General features: G+C 39.4%; 4 protein-coding genes across 5 annotated transcripts; 3 read left to right on the top strand and 1 right to left on the bottom strand.

The window, feature by feature from the left end:
* Window positions 1–111: 111 nt before the first annotated feature.
* Window positions 112–2,655, top strand: LOC124162727. Of its 2 annotated transcripts, XM_046539345.1 has the most exons (4): window positions 112–503; window positions 601–698; window positions 1,010–1,212; window positions 1,289–2,655. In XM_046539345.1, exons 1-4 carry the CDS (start codon window positions 116–118, stop codon window positions 1,413–1,415), a joined length of 816 nt encoding a protein of 271 aa, XP_046395301.1. In that variant the 5' UTR covers window positions 112–115; the 3' UTR covers window positions 1,416–2,655. The 2 variants fall into 2 exon arrangements, with proteins under 2 accessions (XP_046395301.1, XP_046395302.1); XM_046539346.1 differs by lacking the exon at window positions 1,010–1,212.
* Window positions 2,656–4,281: 1,626 nt separating this feature from the next.
* On the top strand, window positions 4,282–6,678 carry LOC124163011. The gene is made up of 2 exons (XM_046539794.1): window positions 4,282–4,590; window positions 5,584–6,678. The coding sequence occupies exons 1-2, from the start codon at window positions 4,282–4,284 to the stop codon at window positions 6,676–6,678; spliced, it is 1,404 nt and encodes a 467-aa protein (XP_046395750.1).
* A 1,432-nt stretch (window positions 6,679–8,110) lies between these two features.
* LOC124163012 lies at window positions 8,111–9,010 on the bottom strand. The gene has a single exon (XM_046539795.1). It carries the CDS (start codon window positions 9,008–9,010, stop codon window positions 8,111–8,113), a length of 900 nt encoding a protein of 299 aa, XP_046395751.1.
* Window positions 9,011–9,398: 388 nt separating this feature from the next.
* On the top strand, window positions 9,399–21,834 carry LOC124163013. The gene is made up of 8 exons (XM_046539796.1): window positions 9,399–9,469; window positions 9,676–9,872; window positions 10,026–10,914; window positions 19,093–19,258; window positions 19,681–19,764; window positions 20,250–20,451; window positions 21,008–21,171; window positions 21,772–21,834. The coding sequence occupies exons 1-8, from the start codon at window positions 9,399–9,401 to the stop codon at window positions 21,832–21,834; spliced, it is 1,836 nt and encodes a 611-aa protein (XP_046395752.1).
* Window positions 21,835–22,079: the final 245 nt, after the last annotated feature.

Below are 22,079 nucleotides of genomic sequence, written 5' to 3' on the forward strand. Positions count from 1 at the left end.
AGATAACAATATGAGGCAGACCAAGAGAATGAGGGAACGAAGAGCGCAAGGGCTGCAAAGTAAAAAGAAATTGAAAACAGGAGCAAAAAGAGCTGGGCCTGACAAAGATTACGGGATGGTGGATGATGATGCACCAGAGTCACTAGAATTATTGGAACGCATGAAAGCCGATTTCATTGAAAAATTAAGCAGAATGACCGCAGAGGATAGATTTCAACTGCAGAAGTCTACAACGCTTCAAGTAGACAGAAGTATTTGGATGACAGAGCGTCGGAAAAGATTGTCCGCTTCCAATCACGGGGAGGTTTGCCATATGCGACCATACACCTCCTGTAAAAGGCTTGTGCATTCCATTTTATACGGATCCGTATGCACTCCGGACATGGTGAATGGAAAAAACATGGAGGAGATAGCGAAAGATCACTTGCGAAGCATGGGATACAAGGTTGAACCCAGCGGCTTATATGTTGATGAGGAGTTTCCATATCTTTCGGCTAGTCCAGGTAATATCAATGCTGTCTGTAAATCATTCAGATAAACCTCTTATATTAAAATTTACCTAATGTAAACTCATTCTATCAATTTAATTTTTCCTATTAGACGGTCTGATTGGAAGCGATACTGTCTTAGAAGTGAAGTGTCCTGGTGTCACCGCTGCCTCCTTTCCAACATTTGAAGAAGCTTTTAATGCAAAAAAGGTTATAAATAGTAGCATATGCAGCTAAATATATAAAATTTGGTCGTTTTTTCATTTATTAATTTAACTCATTTATGCATTTAACTAATTTCCATTTATAGATTTGTAATTTAACTCATATTTTTTTATTTAATACTAGTCTACTTGCTTACCTAAAACTTATTTCGAAGGCCCCTTAATTTTTGATTTTCTGCTGTTGATACTGCCAAATTTATCGAGCAAATATCATAACACGACACAGCGTTTTGAATACAACCATGTCATATATGCAGTGAACAGATTCGCCCTAATTATTTATCATTATCATTACAGCTTCCCTATGTGCAGCTAAAAGATGGAAAATATATCCTTAAAGAGACGCACAATTATTTTTATCAGGTGCAAAGTCAACTAAGGATGACTAAAAGGGCCAGATGTTTATTTTTTGTGTATACGAAAGGTTGGAGCCACGAATTAGAAATAATTCCGCCCAACAATGAATGGTGGATGAAGGAAGTGGAGCCAAAGCTCACAAAGTAATTTTTTTAAACTTTTACTGAATATCCAATAGAATTGAAATGTGGAACAATTACCTCTAATTTTCTGTTATAGATTCTTCATGGAATGCTTGTTGCCGGAAATAGTCCTACCTAGGTACGGCAAAAGGCTTTGCATTGAAGATATAAGAGAAGCTGCTCATATCAGCAAGGCAATAGTGGAAAAGAGAGCGAAGATATAATTTCTCCAAAATGTAATTTAATAAAATATTTCACGCAGCTATTTACGTCGTAATATGTCTAATCATTTGGATTTCTGCTTCTCAATTTAAGATGTTTTATCCTATAGTATGTAAGAAAATATTTTTGAAAAGTTCCTCTTCTCAACTGTATTTCCTCACTTCACTCTTTCTAATCGTATATCAACTTCCAAAATTAGTAAAAAAGTATTACTTAAATATGTTCACTTTAGCTGCCAGAAATGTTTTTGTAACTGTATTTTTATATCTTGATTGTTTATTAAAAAGTCTATTCATCGTTTACACCGATAATATCTCTTCCCAAGCTAATGTTGTCCAACTAAACCGTCCAAAATTCCTTCTCCTACACTCGCAATCAATTCAAACATCACAATATAGCAAAACCCCTGTACTTCATTCTTTAAAAATCCCAATATTTTATCAAAAACTTCCTCAACTTAATATGGAAGACTTAATTTTGTGTTTTGAAAAGAATTGAAGAAGCTATTTTTGAAGCTGCCACAATTAAACGAGTTCAAGGGTTGAGGCTATTGCTTTTACTATTGCCGATTCTCCCAACGAAGTGAAACTTCAGAGGCACAAGATTTTACTCCGTGACACTTGGAAGTTTCCATGCTCCTACTCAGCGAAGTCGAAAATAATTTCTTTCTCTCCCTCTCCATGGCTTCAAAGCTGGGTTTACACGTCGGAGTTGACTACTATAGCATTTAACTATTACGCGCGACTCGTAAGGGTAGGCAGAGAGTGAAAAGCATCGGGAAGAAGGTAAGAATCGATTGAGGTCTTCATTCAACATGTTAGTGAAGTTGAAGCAGTTAAACTAGGAACGCAGTAGGAGCCGATGGCTGTGTACATATCGCAAGCGGAAAATGCTGATTTATCTAGGAGGGCAAAAAATATAATGACAGATTACTATTTCAAGTTACTTCTTGTGAGGGATCATTGGTTAGCCAAAAATTCATTTAATTTTCTCATAATAAAGAAAGATGAAATTATATCTATTTCGCAACTGTCAATTCTTTTGTTTTTCTATATGAAGCGTATTGGCACTCTTGAGACTCTTATTTGTTGAAATTTGTCGCGAGTAATCCTTTTGGAGCTACTGCTATATCAGCCTGCTTCAACTTTTGAACCCAGCTAAGAGTACTAATCTGATACTCGCTAGTCAATCTCCCTGTGTTGACTGCGACACGGGAGAGCTGGAAAGGTGGGCCTTCGTATGAGGGGCTGAGGGGAGCGGTCCCCATTCCACTTTCTGCGACGTTGCCGTTGTTGGGAGGGCGGAGCGGGGCGAGGGGAGGTAAGAAATTCGAATTGGCCCGAATCACGTCCTTCGTCACCGTTTTGGGCCTGCAGTACTCCACGGTGTACCCATTTTAGGCCACGCGAATTGACATAGAACTGTGGGTCTCAAGGTGATTGTGGAAGAAAGGTGCAGCCACAGAATACTCGTTTTAGAAATTTCATGTTTTAGCTTGGAGTCCAGTTATAATTAGCCAAAGTCCAACTTGATTTTCTCGATCACCTGAGGACATATTACTATTTCTTTCCTCCCTGTATGTGAATACACGTCTCCTAAATACAATAAAGAAAACAGCAAGTCTCTATATCTTCTAGTTTTTCCGCAATTGAGTGGTATGTGAACTCCGGCAGAGGAAAAAACGATCGGCATCGGTCGCCCAGAGCGGCTCCCAGCCGTCACTACCATAACGCCGTAAGTGCTTTTTGGTTCGTGTGGGATTACGTGACTAGTGTTGCCGACTTTTCCTCGTGGTCATATGCCATTTGACATTTTTTTCGTAATGTTCTTGATAGTTTGGATAGCAGCTAGTCATTCTCGCACTATTTTTGGTCGATTGGATTCTTCTAATAATGAGAGATAGTTTTATTTCTCGCTCTTTCTCTCTCTTTTTCTCGTTGTCGTCACTTCACTTTTCAAAATGCCTGGAGGTACTGACAACCCGTACGATAAAACTTATTTAACCACGGGCGAGGATCGTAAGGCTAGGAATAAGGCTAATTTGTCCGATGGAAGTGAAGTTTCTAATAATGAACGAGAATCCTCTTGAGAAGTGGTTCCACCTCGTCTAACGCACGAGGAAAGTAGTGAGATTCACGTCTCTCACGAAATGTCTGCTTCTCAGACATTGCCAGTTTCTGAAGGGTTAGTAATGGGCCAGTTGCATGATTTTTTTTTACTTTGGTATATGAAAATATGATCAAATTGAGATGTGACAAAATAGTCCAGGTATTTTTTCAATGCGCCGTTATTAAGTAATCAGCGCTCAAAAATTCGATTTTTGAAAGTCATTTCAAACGGGCCACTTCTGCCGCCAACCGGATGTGACGAAACACCACTCGACGGAGGACAGCAATACGTTGGAGTTCTGGTGTAACGTTGGAAATGTTGGAAATTCATCCATTCTACATAGTTTTTTGGTGCCTACGAGAAGTATGGCTCCATCTAGCAAGTCTTATAGATACTGTTTCGTCCCGCACTGCCAGAGTACGACTAATAGGAACCCAGAAAAATTATTTTTTAATGGTCCTACGGATCCCGAACTGCGTAAGAAGTGGTTCACGGCGGCACGAAGAGATAAAATGCTCGGACCGAAAACCACTTTCTCTTGCTGCGAAGACCACTTCAATGTGAGTACCAGTGTTAAGATAAGTATGCTATATCGCAATTGTCTTTTGCGTCTTTTCTTATAAGACATTCGCCGGCAGAAATGGGAGGTGCATTTTTCTTGATAACATAGATGTTGCTTTCTGTTAATGTGCATTTCATTTACGAAAAATTTCTTTTAAATAGGTCACTGATGACGTCGAAAATATACTTGAGTATAGAATGGGAATGGTCTCAAAACTCTATCTGAAAAAGGGAGTCATTCCGCACATTTTCAGTTGTCAGAAAGATAGAGAGAGTAGCCATATCAGGCCCCAGCGAGCTGCAACTGTGAAGAGGCAGCGAATAAGTTTAGTGGCCGATGCCATGGAAGAGTGTCAGGAAATGGAACGGGTCAATGAATGCCTGAATGAAAGCCTTGGATCGACGGAATATCCTCTTCCATTGCCAAATACTCCTGAGGATACACCTGGAATAAGCTGTGGCGAGAACAGTAAAGAAGAGAACTGCTCAAAAAATATTTCCGTGCAGGTACTTAGATTAATAATTATTATTATTTACGAGCTGGCACTTTTGCATGTTCATTTACAAGAACCAGAATAAGCTGTCATATTTAAATACATAAATTACATAATCACTGTTTTTGTAATGATAAATTAGGATTTTGTAAGTAGCTAAATCAACATCCTTGGAGGGTTTAATGTTTATGTTTTTGGGGGAATGGTCAGGGTCACAGTCCAACAAAGTATCTGAGGAAATACAGCAGGAGACTTTAATAATAATATACTTACTCTATGCTTGAAGGGAGTCTAAAAAAGCTTAATCCAAGCGTGATCCAACGGTATGAAAACTAGTATTAAATTGAGTGAGGCCTTGAAAGGTAAAGCAATAATAGCCCTTGCTTTGGCTAAGAGTGGTGCTGCATTTAATAGTTGTTCATCAGTAGAAAAAAACTCTGAACAGTATTGAAATAAGATTGTACCCATTATTAATAACAGAATTTGTAAATTGAGAGAGGTGATAATATTTTCAGTGGAATTCATAAATTGCAGTGGGATTCATAAATTTCAAGAATCCTCCCTTCAATTTTTTTATTTTCTCAGGAACAATTTGCCATCAATAGTTAATGTATAAGGTGAATATGTAGAGAAATAATTGTAAATATTGAATGATAGACAAACTCTGGTGTAGGAATGATGAGAAGATTTCCTTAGCTTCCGAAATCATATCACAGTGCATGATATGGTTTTGACTAGTTCCGCTAGAAATTGTTCCTTGGGTTTTTGACTTGCAGTAAAGTTTGCAGCATCATCCTATTAGTTCTCTTATCCACTGTTTGCTTTTAGGGAATTTTTATACATGACTATTCATAACCACCATTGTATGTGAAAGATGGAAGATTTTAATTTGGGGATTTAGTGACGGATGTCATCAATTTGGGAATAAATAAATGGATGCATGTTATATTCTTTAAATTAGACTATATCAAGTACTAATCCATCTTTGAATTTTCATTTACTTTAGGTTAACACAATGTTAAAAAATGTGAGAAGCAAGGGTGTTCAATGTTCTCCGAGAACAGTATCTAACAGTACGTCACCTCTGAAGTTGCCTAAGCAACCAAAGAAGGCAGTGGAAGACATGGAGCTCAGTGCTGAGGCATCATCATCTTCTGAAGAAGAAATGCAAGCCCCTTCAGATGACTCGTATGAATTTGGGGAAGAAGATATCCTTGATTCATTTCCATTGGGTGGTGTGATGGATGTATCATCAGCCATCATCAAAAGGATTAAAGTTTATCCTAGACTTTATATAGGTCTACCAGTGGATTCATACACAGTAATTGAAAAGTTGTGTGAATTCACTAAATGTAAAGAGGGAGAAATCGTGTTGACTCTAAAGAAAATAAGACTAAATGAACAATTTGAAGTCCTCGGGCATGACTTTGGCATTAGCAAGAGTCAGGCCAGTCGCATATTTGCAAAGATTCTGCCCCTAATGTATAGTTACTTGAGAGGACTTATTATTTGGCCTTCCTCATTTGATATAAAAATGAATCTCCCCATTCCATTTCGGGCTAGATATGCCAAGGTGGAATCAATAATTGATTGTTTTGAAGTAGAGATTGAAAAGCCATCGAATCCTTTGTCTCAGGCCCTTACATGGTCCGAGTACAAAAAGTGTAATACACTAAAGTACTTAGTTTCATGTACTCCAGATGGCCTAGTTAATTTTGTATCAAAAGGTTATGGAGGTCGTGCCAGTGATGCAGCCATAGTTGAGGATTGTGGGTTCCTTGAAGTTCTCCCATCAGGGGTATCAGTCATGGCAGAAGCACAAGCACAGTTAAAGCACATAGATGGATTACTGACAAAGAAAGGTTGCCAGCTGGTAAGACCCCCTATTGTTGCCTCAGGTGAGGTGCTAAACTCCATGCAGGTGAGGGAGACAAAGCAAATTGCTGCTTTGAGAATACATGTGGAGCGAGTTATTAGCAGATTAAGGGAATTCAGGTATCTTGTGCTCCATGCTTGCATATCTCACAATGCCATCAGCAAAAAAGATATGGTTGTTGCTGTGACATGTGGCATCATAAACTGTCAAGGAAGAATTGTGTAATGTCATTGAAATGTGCTCTGATCATCATAATACTTCTGTCTTTGGCTACCTTCACTGATAGCGCATTATCCTTACAGATACCTTTGATATGTCTTTTTTCAATTTATTCTTATTGTATATTTTTGTATCTTGTAGCATTGTTACAAAGTTCAGTTGTTATACCTTATGATGTCTTGCCTAAAACATACAAAATGCTTCCCACTGCAGCTGCATATTTGACTATTTCCTTCCTTCAACTAAACAAATCAATGGCGTGAAGTAAGCAGCAGCACCATGACTGCTATTATTCTATGAAATATTTTATGAATAATTCAGATTCATATCCATATTATACACATTATGATGCATTTTTAAGGTGTCACCGTAAGCTTTGAATTCTTTAGTGACAATGAAGATATATATGGCCTTAACCCCTATGGTATTATCTACATCGTGTGACCATTCTGGATTGTCGTTAAGATGAAAGTCTCAGAATTTTATGTTAGTTGAGGGTTTCTCGAATTGCTGTCTTTTCCTTGTAATAGGCTTGATGAAGGAGAACAATTTTTGATAATAATTTTTGTATTAACTACTTCAACTGTATTTGGAGTCAGTTAGTTGCACACCACATGAACATCCCTATGACATATATGATGTACCCTCTTATTCCAATGATATTCACCAATACCAAAGGCATGAATTATCTCCTGAAAACAGTATGGGTTGGCAGGTTGAGGTATACTTTGCTTGATAATTAAATGAGTAGTAAATTGTTACGGATTGTACCAAGATTAAGACCTTGAGGGTCAGCACTTTTAATTTTCAGTGGTGGGGGAAAAAGAGTTACCAACAAATGGAGAATATTTTACAATTCTTACTTAATAGAGAGAAGACATATAATACAGTCTAGAGACTTTCATTTGAAACCATACTCTTGAGCTTAAGAAATAAAATTTCATAGTAAGTGTAATCGAAAGCTTTAGATAGGTCAAAGGAAAATCAAAATTATCTTTTGAAACCCGTTTGAAAATGCCTCTGACTAGGCCCAACAATTATTGCAGTCACATTGGCAACCTATTTTAGGAGTAGAAGAAAAATTATAGATTTAAAGTACTCATAAAATATCTTTCTAATGTAAATGAACTGATTTAGTTGGCAGACAGTGGGGCAATGTATTGAATGTAATTCTTGATGGCAGTAATATGATATCAAATATCAAAGTTCAATATAGATAGGGAGACATAATAGAAAATGCATATATGTTCTCTTCCACTTCATTGCTTTAGGCAGTAAGATTAGGATTTCCGTTTGTCCTACTCCATAATCACTACTTCACTGTCATAGCTCTCTTCCAAGCATTGGTATAGACAAATAATACAAGGAAACATAAGAAATTTGTTAATATTACTCTTTATAAAACCAACAGTAACACAAGTATCAAGTATGTAAGTAATCAAAATAAAGAATTGTACATTACAGGAAATATATTTTCCTTCCAAAACTTCATTGCATTATTAATCAATGCCATGCATTTATGCTGATCAAAGTCAACAGACACTATTTTGACCTCCTGGCTATCCTCGAAGTCAGGTCTAGCAACACAAAAATACCCCTTCCTCCTACCAGTCATCAGCATTTGTAGCTGCATTTGGGCAAAATGCTGTTTTGCAGGGAAGAATGAACCATTGCATTGAACAATATATTTTGCATAGCTACTCAAGCTAATAGGGCACTTGAACTCAAATACATTGTTTTCATCAATGCCATCAGGTGATGCGCCCAAAACAGGATAATCTCCCCTTAAAAAGAGCCCACAGTCAGAGATTTTCACGCCTAATTTGCTCTCCACAACATTTTTTATAGCAACTTCTAAGTTCCTGCCTCGAGACATGGCCAAATTATCATCTATTCTATATGCCCCTAAAATGGTTTCAACCAGCACACCATCCTTGGTGTGGCAGTGGGCAGCTTCATGTAACTTAGAAGCAGTTATTCTCCCATATCTTAATGAGTGCCACATTTCTGAACTACCTTGCTGTTCAGTGTCCTTCTCTGCTGCAATAATATCTCTGTCTGTGACATTGTGACTGCAGTAGTCCACAAAATCATCTGCCCTTCGTGAGTTCACACTATAATGAAACCCTATCAACAACGAGTGCAGGGAGAGGCTCTCACCATGACTCTCATGAGACCTCACTATTTGTGAGCTTGGGTGGCTCAATTTGAGAGAGTCTACAATAGATTTCACAAATAACTCTCTGTCTTCCTCTGAAACATTCAAAGCTACCGGCGCTCTCCCCATCTCATCTGCAGTTATAAACTTTTTTCCAGTTCCAATGGAGGAGAGGCCCATTGGGCCAGTTGCATAAAATTTGTTATGTATCAGATTTACATCGTTTCCCTTCATTTTTTTCCTTAGAATACGAAAATGTTGATATTAAAGTCGAAAAATTAATATTAAAGCTAAATATTAGCCTTAAAATATGTAAAAAAAGAATTAAGGCGTCTGATTGGCTGATGGCCCTGATGACGTAGAACCACTTGAAAATATCGTGAAAAACCCCCGTAACACTCGATCTCCGCTATCTTTATAATATATCTGCTCGCTGTGGTCAGTTGCGTTGTTTAGTAGTCGATTACTAATAAACACATATTATCCGAGGTGTTTATTCTCCTACCAAGAAATGATTCCAGGATTTTCCAAAGGACAATCAGACAATCTACCAGCTATTGACGCTGTAATGGTAGCGGAGTTCATGAGCCAGAACTCGAATTTTGTGGGAGCAGAAATACGTGGCATGAAAACGGCAAGGTTGGTTTTTTTCTCATAATCATACGAAGCTAATACGTGATGTGGTGAAATAACCATCATTTACACGTATATTTAAACTGTACATTGGCTTACACTATCTGCGTGTTGCACTTATTTAGAAGCAGGATTCATGTTGCATTTTTAATCTTTTACTTGCTTAATTTTATTTGTGTCAATTGAAAATGTGAAATTAACTTATTTTATAGAGCCGGAAGAGAATCTTACGGCGATAATGCCCTGGGCTATGTCCAAGTAAGAAGAGAAGGAGCTATGTGCACAGTCAAGGCAAAGGTAACACGTGAGCACAAAATCAGGGGCAGCGGTTACAAAGTTAAAGCTGTAATTAATGAGGACGAGGATAAGGTTTTAGCCGTAGAATGTGAAGACTGTGCAGCATCTACTGGTGAGCATTCATGTGATATAGTAACAATCGTTATTCAAATATACAGCTCAAATTACTTTTTAACACAACGAAATATTATGAACGTTTAATCATGATGCCCCGTTGAAATTGGGTATCACAGACGAAATACATCATAGCATTTTATATTTTTAGGAGGATGTAAACATGCTGTGGCCTTGTTATTTTGGTTACATCGAAGGAGTGAGGAACCTGCGAAAACATCCACAGAATGTTATTGGAAGAAGTCTAGGCTCTCCTCCATTGGAACTGGAAAAAAGTTTATAACTGCAGATGAGATGGGGAGAGCGCCGGTAGCTTTGAATGTTTCAGAGGAAGACAGAGAGTTATTTGTGAAATCTATTGTAGACTCTCTCAAATTGAGCCACCCAAGCTCACAAATAGTGAGGTCTCATGAGAGTCATGGTGAGAGCCTCTCCCTGCACTCGTTGTTGATAGGGTTTCATTATAGTGTGAACTCACGAAGGGCAGATGATTTTGTGGACTACTGCAGTCACAATGTCACAGACAGAGATATTATTGCAGCAGAGAAGGACACTGAACAGCAAGGTAGTTCAGAAATGTGGCACTCATTAAGATATGGGAGAATAACTGCTTCTAAGTTACATGAAGCTGCCCACTGCCACACCAAGGATGGTGTGCTGGTTGAAACCATTTTAGGGGCATATAGAATAGATGATAATTTGGCCATGTCTCGAGGCAGGAACTTAGAAGTTGCTATAAAAAATGTTGTGGAGAGCAAATTAGGCGTGAAAATCTCTGACTGTGGGCTCTTTTTAAGGGGAGATTATCCTGTTTTGGGCGCATCACCTGATGGCATTGATGAAAACAATGTATTTGAGTTCAAGTGCCCTATTAGCTTGAGTAGCTATGCAAAATATATTGTTCAATGCAATGGTTCATTCTTCCCTGCAAAACAGCATTTTGCCCAAATGCAGCTACAAATGCTGATGACTGGTAGGAGGAAGGGGTATTTTTGTGTTGCTAGACCTGACTTCGAGGATAGCCAGGAGGTCAAAATAGTGTCTGTTGACTTTGATCAGCATAAATGCATGGCATTGATTAATAAAATATTGGCAATCGAGTCGAACACTTGTCACGGACACTCATCAAACTCACGGCAGGCTGAGTAAATCGTCGTCTTTTGCGACACTCGTTCATTTTGTGGCCAGGTTTATGACAGTAAGAACAATTAATAGGAAAAGAAACTTCCCTTGACGCACTGGAAGATGCAACAGAAGACGTGTTCCTAGAGATACGATGGAAAGTGTTGGAATATTCAGCACAGTCCATTAAGTGTTTAGAAGCCTGCGTTATAACAGAGTCCAATTCTTCAAAAGTGTTGGGCTGATTTGAGAACATAATTGCAGATTTTGTTAAAGGATTTAACCCTTGAATAATGAGTCGCACAATAGAAGACTCGGAATACTGCAAACCCAGCACCTGAGTGGCATTACGCACAGAACACACGAAATCGTGGGGAGTTTCACGAGGGAACTGAAATCTCTTTACTTTCGTAGTGATCAAGCGATCAAACTCTGTCACTAACAATTCTAGCCCAAACTTTTTCTGTGATTTGAGACCATGCGAAATTCAAGTTTAACATAGACAACCAAAAATGACGAGAGCTGGCAGGAAGTTTAGATACTACAAGGTACAATAACGTTGACAGAGGAACCAAAGACAAAGAAACAATTTCATTAACTTTTAACATGAAATTAAACCAATTCTCACTGTTTGACACTTCAAATGGCGGAAAATCACTGAGTAATTGCTTGACCGTTTCCCGTGTTACTGGGTGTGGATTTCATTTGTAATTCAAAGATGATCATTCGTCCGACGAACGTCAGTTTTGAAAATGCCCCGAATTCTCTTTTTTCTTTTACGGACAATTGCGAAGCGTTAAAATCGGCGCCAGTTAGTAACTTGTCCGAATCACATGTTCTGTCCTCCACCGAAATTACGTTGTGTGATAAGTTGTAGGGTTTATTGTCAAAGTTTCCTGATGTGATTTCTCAAGAATTGGGGGTCACATCTGTTATGACGTACGAAATTGAACTGCTAGATTCAACTCCGATTCGATCCCATCCTTATTCGTTGTCACCTCCAAAGGCAAATTTAATGAAGAAACACATCCAATCTTTACTTGATAAGAAAGTGATTGAGGTTTCCAATTCAAACTGGTGTTCCCCAGCTTTTCCAGTGCCTAAAAAGGATGGATCCGAAAGACTAGTGGTCGATTACCGTAAGTTAAACAAAGTGGTTAAATCAGATGGTTATCCAACACCTTCCGTTGAACATGCATTCCAATATCTTGCTGATGCAAAATATTTCACTGTTCTTGATCTCAATTCTGCCTTTCATAAAATACCATTATCTGAGAATTCTAAGAAATTAACTGCTTTTGTGACGCCGTTCGGAGTGTATCAGTATAATAGATTGCCATTTGGTTTTGTTAATTCTCCTCAAATATTCACTCGTCTCATTAATGAAGTATTGGGCGATTTGAAATATTCCTGTGTCTATCCATATATTGATGAATTGTGTATCTATTCCAAGTCTGCTGAAGACCATGTATCTCATGTTAATGCTGTCCTCAACAAACTACGCAGTGCCGGTTTGACGGTGTGCGAGGACAAGGTTAAGCTTGGTGTGGAATCACTCACTTTTCTGGGCCATCTCATCACAAATGGAACCTTGCAAGTTGATCCTGAGAAGGAGAGACCAATTGAACAATTCCCAGTTCCCAGAAATGTGAAGGAAGTGGCCAGATTCATTGGACTTTGTGGGTTTTACTGCAAGTTTATTCCAAGGTATTCTGATATTTCTATGCCACTGAATCGCTTGAAACGTAAAAATGTTCCTTTTCAATGGACAGCCGTTGAAAATGAGGCTTTATGCCAGTTGAGAAGCTCTCACCAATCCACCAGTATTATCTTTCCCTCGATTTGACGAGGAATTTCATTTATTTGTCGATGCCAGTAATTTGGCGGTTGGTGCCGTTCTGAATCACAAAGTAAATGGTGATTTTGTCCCTGTGGCTTTCGCTAGTAAGGCACTCTTGGAACATGAACGTAAATTTACTTCTTATGAATTGGAGTGTCACGCAATTCATTTTGGAATTCAAAAATTCAGTGTTTACTTACAAGTAAAACCATTTCACTTGTACACTGATAATGGTGCCTTGACATGGCTTTTCTCTCATCCTAAGCAGTTGGGCAAATTAGGCAGGATGGTGCTTAAATTATCCTCTTATAAATTCACTGTGCATCATGTTCGAGGATCATCTAATTCTGTCGCAGATTGTCTTTCTCGCATTGAGCCATCCTCATCTACAAATAGTCAATCAGATGTGGAATCAAACACTCATAAGGAGTCAGCTGTTCCTTATTCTTGTGTGTTACATAAATTGCCTTTGTCATTTGTTGACATTCGAAAACACCAAGAAACTGATCTCGTTCTAAAGGATATTTTCAATCAGATCAATAATAATTCCTTGAACGACAAAAACTATTTTCTGAAGGGACAGCTATTATGTTATGGGAATTCTAAAATTAAGCGAGGAAGAGCTGTTTTGCCTACGGTCTTGAGGCCTATGATTTTTCAATATTTTCACTGCTCTAGTCTGTCTGCTCACTTGGGCATGGCTAAAACTTATGATAAGATTAGCAGACACTTTTGGTGGAAGGACATGAAAAGAGAGGTTTATGACATGGTCAGAAAATGCCATCTGTGTCAAACTTGTAAACCCAGAAATGCTCCACCTCCTGGCATGCTATCCTCACACAATCCTTCTGAAGTTTGGGAAAGACTTTATATTGACTTTGTGGGACCTTTACCATTGACGAAAGGTGGACACCAATATGTACTTTCTCTTATTGATGGTTTTTCTAAATTCTGTTTTCTTGAGCCAGTTCGTAAGGCTACGGGTGGTTCGGTTGTTTCAATACTCACTCAAAGAGTGTTCCCAAAATTCGGTTTCCCTAAATATTTGGTTTCTGATAATGCACAAGTTTTTAAATCTCATGCCGTAAAGGAGATGTGTTTGCAACTGGGGGTTAAGCAAATTTTTGTTTCTCCATACTATCCCTGTTCTAATCAGGTAGAGAGATTGCATAGAAATCTAAAATCTGCACTTGCTATTTTGTGCAATAATGTCCACCATACGTGGGACACTATGTTGGCTGACTTAAATTTTGCCCTGAACACTGCCTCTCATGAGAGCAGTGGTTATTCTCCTGCCAAAATAATTTTCGGCAGAGAACTTAAGCATCCTTTAATTAATCAGTGGGACATTCCAAAATCTTTATTCGAGAATGATCTCAGCGATAATGACAGACAAGCCTGCCTGAATCATGTTATTGCTAATTTAAAAAAGGCCAGAAATAGGCATAAAGAATCCTATGGTAAATCTCACTCCCAAATCACTTTCTGTGTGGGATATCTTGTTCTCTGCAAAAACCATCCTGTCAGTTCTAAAGGTGAACAGAAAATTGCAAAACTGGAACCTCTGTGGAACGGACCTTTTGTCCTTAAAAAGTATTTCTCTCCTGTAACAGTTATTCTGGAAGTTTCTCCTGGGAAAGAGAAAATCTGTCATGTTTCTCATTTAAAGGCATATCATGGTGGCATTGCTAATTCCAGTAATTAAAAGGAGAGAAATATCATTGATTTTTTTTTCTCAATGAATGCTAATGTTTGCTTTCTCAAATATTATTTGATGCTTGATTCGGTGTTGTATTTCTATTGATTCCTAATAATATTGTTTTGAATAATGAATAATAAGTCTATTTCTATGCTTGTAATTGAAATTTTGTTCTGAAATATTGTATTGTACATGCTTATTCTCACTGCTTTATTTACACTGCTATTTAGTGTTGGTCTACTGTGGTTGTGAGATGGGGTAAGGTGGAGGATTTATGGGTGTTTGGAGGGAGAGGACGGGAGAATAACTTGGGGAAAAATCCCCGAGATGGCTCGTTTCCAGATAAGCTGTGGAGGTGGCCCCAGTTATTAAGATTCAATTGTGTTTTGTGTCACCTTTCCTCCACCAAGACTTTATGAACATTCTCACAATTAGTGATTCTTGACAGTGATAAGTGTCATGATTTTGCAGTGTTCGATATTCTATCGATGGGTGAGTGATTGAATTGATCAGCTGATCTTAAGACTGCCTACTGTGTTTTAGTGTGGCTTTTGGCGTTGAGTTGCGACCTTCATCGCCCGACAAGTATGAACTTTCATATTGTCGAAAACAGCACGTAGCTCTTCAAGCTATTTCTATTGTTAATTGAAGAGTGAAATTTAGAGTGATTTTTTTTTGTTGATGCAATATGCAGTTCTCATTTTGTTAGCATCGCCTATGATTCTTTTTTGACTTGTTTAATTAATACTGAGAGATATATATATATACACATCTTGATTACATTTAGTCAGTACTTGATCAATATCTGACATGAATACCATATGCCTTGTAAATTGTTAATAATTATTAAAAAATTTAGGAAATTAGTGCAATCTATTGTTATTTATGTAAATCTTGTTGAATTTTGGAGGATTCTTTATTGATAATTAATTATGGACTGATAATTTTCGCAAACATGGAGGGTTTAAAGGGAGAATTAATAATGCCAATGTATATCAATTAAGTGAGACACATCTTATGCTGAATATTTTTGCTGCTATTTTGATAACTAATAATTATTTAGTGAATAACCGTATATTTGAATAAACTTGTACTTAATGATTATATAAATTGGGGAATATATTTTGTTGTTCGACCCTAACTTCTCTTGGGTTGCAATATGAATATGGGTAGAAGTTAAAAACCCATTTTTGTCAATCGTTGTTTTTTGATTAGGTGGTTGAACCCAACTCGATGGTCAACCCAGGGTTCTTATGAACCCAACCGTTTTGCCAACCCAATGTTGCCCATTTTTTAAGTGGTTGGTTTAAAAAAAACAGATTATATCTCTGATGAGAGAAGGAACAATTGAGTTTGGTAAAGATTTCTTGGTGTTGTACCAATGAAAAGTCCTCCCAGTTCCTTCCTGTCGCTGATGGTAATTATTTGTAATTTTGATTCACTGTACACCGAAACAAGCATCACATTATGAGATATTGATTATTAATTTATTTTCTTGCTATGTAATACTAAATAATTTACTCTATATCAATCAGCAATATTTGTTGTCTCACTCTTGTAATTATGCCACGTTACTCACTTAAGAATTCTGTTGAATTCCAAACTTCACCCTTGAAGTTATCATTTATAGAGTGATAAAAATGTATATTCTTCTCAAAACTATTTTTTGAGTGATATTTCTTGAAAACTGTTGTCTCAATCAATAAACTTTTTTAATATTCAGTTCAATTCTAACCACTGAATAATGGTTTTTTGCAAATTTCATGGGGGGTTAAACAGTGGGGGTTCATCCAGTGAAAACCAGTGGACCTGTGATGCCTCGATAAGTTTTCTAGGCATTAATCAGTTCTTGGTGGACGTGTCTTGGTCCACAAGTTCAAGCAATTTTTGTGGTCATTTTCCCACAGAGGATGTGGCATTTTTTTAGTGTTTCCCCCCCCCCCCCCAAATTTCTGGTACCCCCCCCACGCAGAAATTCCTCGAACTTCCTCCGAACTTATCCGCAGAACTTCTCCCGCCAAGAACTTTTCGCGCTAAGGTTTTTTCGCGCAAAGGATTTTTCGCGCAAAAGGCCCCTGTAGCAAAATGCCCTGTCTCGCAAAATCCTGTCTCTGCAAAATCCTGTCTCTGCAAAATCCTGTCTCTGCAAAATCCTGTCTCTGAAAAATCCTGTCTCTGGAAAATCCTGTCTCTGGAAACCCTGCCTCTGGAAACTCAGCCTCTGGAATCAGCCTCTGAATCAGCCCCGAACCAACCTACCTGCAATGCAAGACTTATATAGGACTACTGCGGAGAAATACTTACTCCTTGGCAAGCAAGGGGAAATCGGTGCTAAGGCCTTAGTATTGCACTTGGAGTGAGAAGTTTTACCATTGTCCTATCACAACTCTCTCTCCCTCCAACACCTCACCCCAGTATCTCCTTCCCCTCCATGTGTTCCAATGAATATCCCTCTGATTCGACTGATGTCTCCAACCCAGAAGTTGAGGGGAAAATTCTGGCTGGTATGCTGTTGTCTCAAAACCAGGGAATGATGTTGTGCGGAGCGGCCGTTCTACAGGGGCAGTGGCGCAGTAGTTGAATTCGCCTGGAGTACCCCCTCCGCCGCTTGGAAAAACCCCTCCCCTCAAATCCTGTCTCGCCTTGCATAGGCAAGCTCTCTTCTGCTCGTGGCCTGGTCGGGGACACATGTCTAGTGAGACATGGCAAATTTAGAGCAATTATTCTGCTGGTATTTAGCTGGTAATGTTTCCTTTGGGATCATGAATTACTATCATTGTTTTCTGTAATACTTCTGATTTTGAATACTCTACTTTGAATAGATATCGAACGATAATAACTCGTACATTATTTTTTGAAATTTTTTTCTCGTGAGCTGATTTTCTTGTTTGTGGAGTCTTTCCCTGATCCAGCATGTGACCGACGGTTGGAGTTTTTCCCTATGTCTGGGCTTACGTGAACAATCAACTAGATTTTACGACGTAACGTTACACTATGCACAGGAGATCGTAGCAGGTGACTACTCCACGACAAGTAGTAAGTGTTTTGTGTACTTCCACTTTCACCGGGATGTCGTGTAATTTTTCTAACTGCAGTAGTTTGCGGCTCTGTATTTCACTTTCTGTTTCGATTAATTGGGTCCCCTCGCGTAGCTTCTTCACGGATACTTAATCTCCGGGTATGGCGGCCGAAAGAACTCTACGAATCAGAAACGGAGATAATTTGGATAGTTTCACCTTCTGCTGCGCATTTCATGACCAAATATTTGTTTCCTTTTCTATACTCGATTTTTCCCCCGTCCACATCTGGGCGGGATCTTTTGGGTGGAGGATGAACTGTCAACTCCATACAAACAGAAACTTCATCCCCTGGGCTCCCCACGCACCACGGAGCCACATTCGGGATACTACACCGACAACCGGTGTGGTCGCCAGGGCTACCCAAGGCACATAGGAACCTTCGATAGGGGGTCTCCTTCGGGTTAGAACCTTCGGCTCGGGGGCCCTCCTAACCCACATGCCTCCGGCCGGCCTTCAAAGACCCCCGTATCTCCAGCACTAACCCGTCCTGGCGTACGTTCGAAAGGAGCCGCCAAGCTCCCCAGCCGACAGGAGCCGATTGACTGAACTGGGCTCTTCTCGGTCTCACCTTTTCGGGGAATCCAGGACCGAAGTGGGGTATTGAACTCCGGCCCATATCACTCTCTTCCCCCCCTTGCGGGGGGTTTCCTCGAGTTGTCCTGGCAGACAACATGCAATAAGGGTCCAATGAGTGTCGGCAGTATTATAGAAGTAATTAAATAGAGCTGTAGATAGTGAGAACAAGTAGTCCTCACTATCCACGCTCCAATTGTCTTGCAGAAATGGGGGTGAAGCGTAATAAAAATGACCATAAAAAAGTCAGGAGGAAAAAACCGATATCAGAAATCTTCTACGTGAATATCGTAACACTCCTCTGCCTGGACTAGAGTGGTCCCCATCTCAGTTACTGATTAATCGATTACTTCGCACAAAGATGCCTGTTACTTACAACACACTTAAGCCCAAAGTTATCAGACCACGGGATGTGATAAAAGCGTTGCAATCAAAGTCAACCCTAATGAAATGCAATTATGATAAAACATCTACACGAAAGGAAATTACCTTTCAGATAGGTGAAAAGGTTCTTATTAAAGCAAGTAAGTGTGACAATTGGGAGCCTGGTATCATTGTGAATACACATACTAGTCCTCGTTCTTATTGGTTGAGAAATTCACTGCGTCATCGTCAGGCCTGGGCTTGAGGTTAACGCAGTACGTCGAACCGCGGTCGTGATCGAATAAAGATTCATTTGGAAAAAAAGTTTAATTTCCATTCAATATGAACAAATTCCACTAAGTAACGCCTCAAACCATCAACTTCTGATTTTTATTAAGAAAATGATCATGATTACTTTTTAGGTTGAATCTTTGGCATTAGGTATCCTGTATTGCTATAATTAGAAAAGCTTAAGGTAATTTCTTTCTTACTTAAATTATAGTTTTGCTATGAGATTACGTTAACATTGTCATATTTGCAGGAAGAAAAATGTCCGAGTAGGGCGCGCCAACGAATGGCAGTTGAAGCTGCTTGTGGATTACATGTCCACCCACAGCAGCTTCTCTGCCGGCAGGTTCACTGGACCTCTCGCCACGAAGACACAGCGCCAGTGGCAGACCCTCTCAGCGATGCTTAATGAGCAGGGGGTTTAAAGAAATTGAGCGGTGGAAAAAGGTTAGTAATTCAAAGATATTAAAGATAAATGTTTTTGTAATTTACCTCTTGGATTAATCAGCCAATGTCATAAGTGGACTTGGCGAGATTTAAAAAGAAATGTCCGGGCCAAAGCTGCAATAGTGAATGCTGCCTGTCGAGAAACAGGCAGCATTCACAAACAAGCCTGTGGCAGAGGTACTGTCAGAGATATAGGAGAAGTGCCTTGCAGTTATTGGCACGGAATCAGCAGTTGGCTGGCCAATTCCGCAATTCTGTGAGAGTATTCCAGTGAGTATCAAATTATATATTATTAAGCTAAGCTAAATAATGATAGCAGTAATACGTAAACATGCTATGGTCTTACTAATGCTCTCTTTCCTACTGACCCTCCCCATCATTTCCTTCTTCACAGACTGCCTCAACGTCTGCAACACCTGCCTCATCCACCTCAGCCAATTTGTCCAGTACATTTGCAGAGGAGTTGGAGACATCCAGGGTGAGTACGAAAGCAGCGTGAAATATTGCCTATCATTGTGAAATATTGCCTATCATTGTGAAATATTGCCTATCATTGTGAAATATTGCCTATCATTGTGAAATATTGCATATAATTGTAAAATATTGCAGGCGTGGAAATCACACAATGTATCGCTATTGTCTATCCTAGGAGCAAAGTGATGATATACATACATATATTCAAGAATGTATACATTTAATCGATTCTTGCTTTGGTGAATTGAATAAGACAGCACTGCTTGGTAATTGTGACATAAGAGGTCAAAAATGGGGTACAATAGTAAATTAAAATTTTATCTCCTCAGAAAAGAATGAAGGTGGCCTTCAGAGGGTTATGGCAATGTTTTTGACACCATGAAGGCATTTGAGGTAATGGGTCATTAACCTGTTCAATCAATCGAATTCTCTTTCCTCAAATATGATACTCGTAGATAATCATACTTTTTCCACTATAATATGCCTCAGAAAAAGAAGGAGAATCTCATTTTGAGGAATGTAAATGCCCTGGAGATCATTGCCAAATCTTCAGAGCGCCAGGCAGTAACTGCAGCGAGGGGGGCTGCAGCAGACGAAAGAAAAGCTGCTGCTGAAGAACGACGGGCGTCTGCAGCAGAGCAAGAGGCTTATGCAGCAGGAAAGAAGGCAGGTTACTTAAGTTATAAGTCAAGTGAGGCAGCGTGAACTTCGTAATTTAATAATATGTTTAATTTCTTTGTTGTTAGTCGTATTTATATTTTTGTTTATACTGTATGTTTATTTCCATAACAAATTGTGTTTATGTGAAAGGGTACTGATATATATATATCCCTATTGAAAATGCCCCATTGATCCGCGCAGGGAATTGAAATCCCCTGTAGTTCCCCCAGGGGATTCTTAGTACCCCATAGGGATCTATTTTTCCTTGTAGGGAATTGAGGTTCCCTCTGGGGAATTGTGATTCCCCGCAGGGAATATTGATTCCCTGTATGCTACAGTGGAATCCCTACAGGGGATTAGAATTCCCTACAGGGGATAAGAATTCCCTACGGGGAATTAGAATCGCCCCACTGGGAATTAGAATGCCTTACAGTGATCCATATTCCTATCAAGAATATGCTTGCATGGAATCCTTGCAGGTAATTATTATTGTGGAAATTCCATTGATGGTTATATTTTTAAATATCTAAGTATGAAGTATATGTAAGAGTGGATCATTGTTTAATTGTACGTGTATAGTATTGTAGTTTCATTGGACATGGAATTGGAGGTGGAAAATGTGGCAGTTGACTTCAATGGGATAGAAGGGGTCGTTGGTCATGAGGAAAATGCAGGAAGTGAAGAAGCTGGTGGTTTGCTGCAAACTGCTGGAGGAATAGAGGAACTAATTTGGGCTGAGATCAATGGGAAGGTATTGGTCTTAATTGTTTAGTTTACCCAGTCTAATTCAGGGCTTGAAGTGTGTGCTAAATCCAATGCTCTCTCATAGTTTATTATTCTCACCTGTAGCAAGTTTTCACAATTGGTTGTTGTCATGTTCATATTTATTATGGTGTTATTTTTGCTTCTAAATGTGGCAACATGCAGTAGTAATATTCTTGTGCACTCCGAAAATTTTCAATGTGTGGAAGAATGAACTTATATATGTGTAATACTGCTGACCAGCCTATGACTTTAGTTCCTCTCTTTCCTCCTGTACTTTCCTTTCCCGTCTACGAGACATGCCTCTGCCTGCGTAGGCAATCCTTCTTCCACCCACTCCCGCCCTCTTTCCTCTTGCACCTCCTTCTTACCTAGAGTCAGAAGCGTACTTTGCACCTAGACGCGGTATGCACTGACGACATCGGGAGCCAATGAGGGCTTCGGACCACGTCACGAGGGGGACGCCGAGAGACCGAGGTACTGTTGGCGCGCGGCAGTCGCGTGCGAGATGTAATCAAGAGTGAACGCAATAAACGCTATCCACCGTTTGTGTGACTGTCATTGCCCTTGGTTTCCTTCCTTCCTGCAGCCGAATCCGTTGATCGTCGCCCCTGGCGTTACAACTGGTGTCACGCAGTGGGATTTTGGCTAAGGGAGTCGAATATCTTCGGGTGATAAATAGTCGGGCATAATGGCCGGTCGCGTGAGTTTGGGTGGGCGCGAAGTAGACGTGGCCGAAGCGGTGGAATTTTTTGTGGAAAAGTTCGAGGCTGGCACTAGTGAGTCCGCGCGTCCAAGTTTTTCTCTGCTTTCGAATATTGGATCGTTTACGAGACGGGCGGGAGAGGATATTACCGCGTTCCTCGACAAAATCGAGAGGGCCGCCGAACTGAGCAA

The sequence above is a fragment of the Ischnura elegans genome, chromosome 7, assembly GCF_921293095.1.
Source record: "Ischnura elegans chromosome 7, ioIscEleg1.1, whole genome shotgun sequence".
NCBI classification, from domain to species: domain Eukaryota; kingdom Metazoa; phylum Arthropoda; class Insecta; order Odonata; family Coenagrionidae; genus Ischnura; species Ischnura elegans.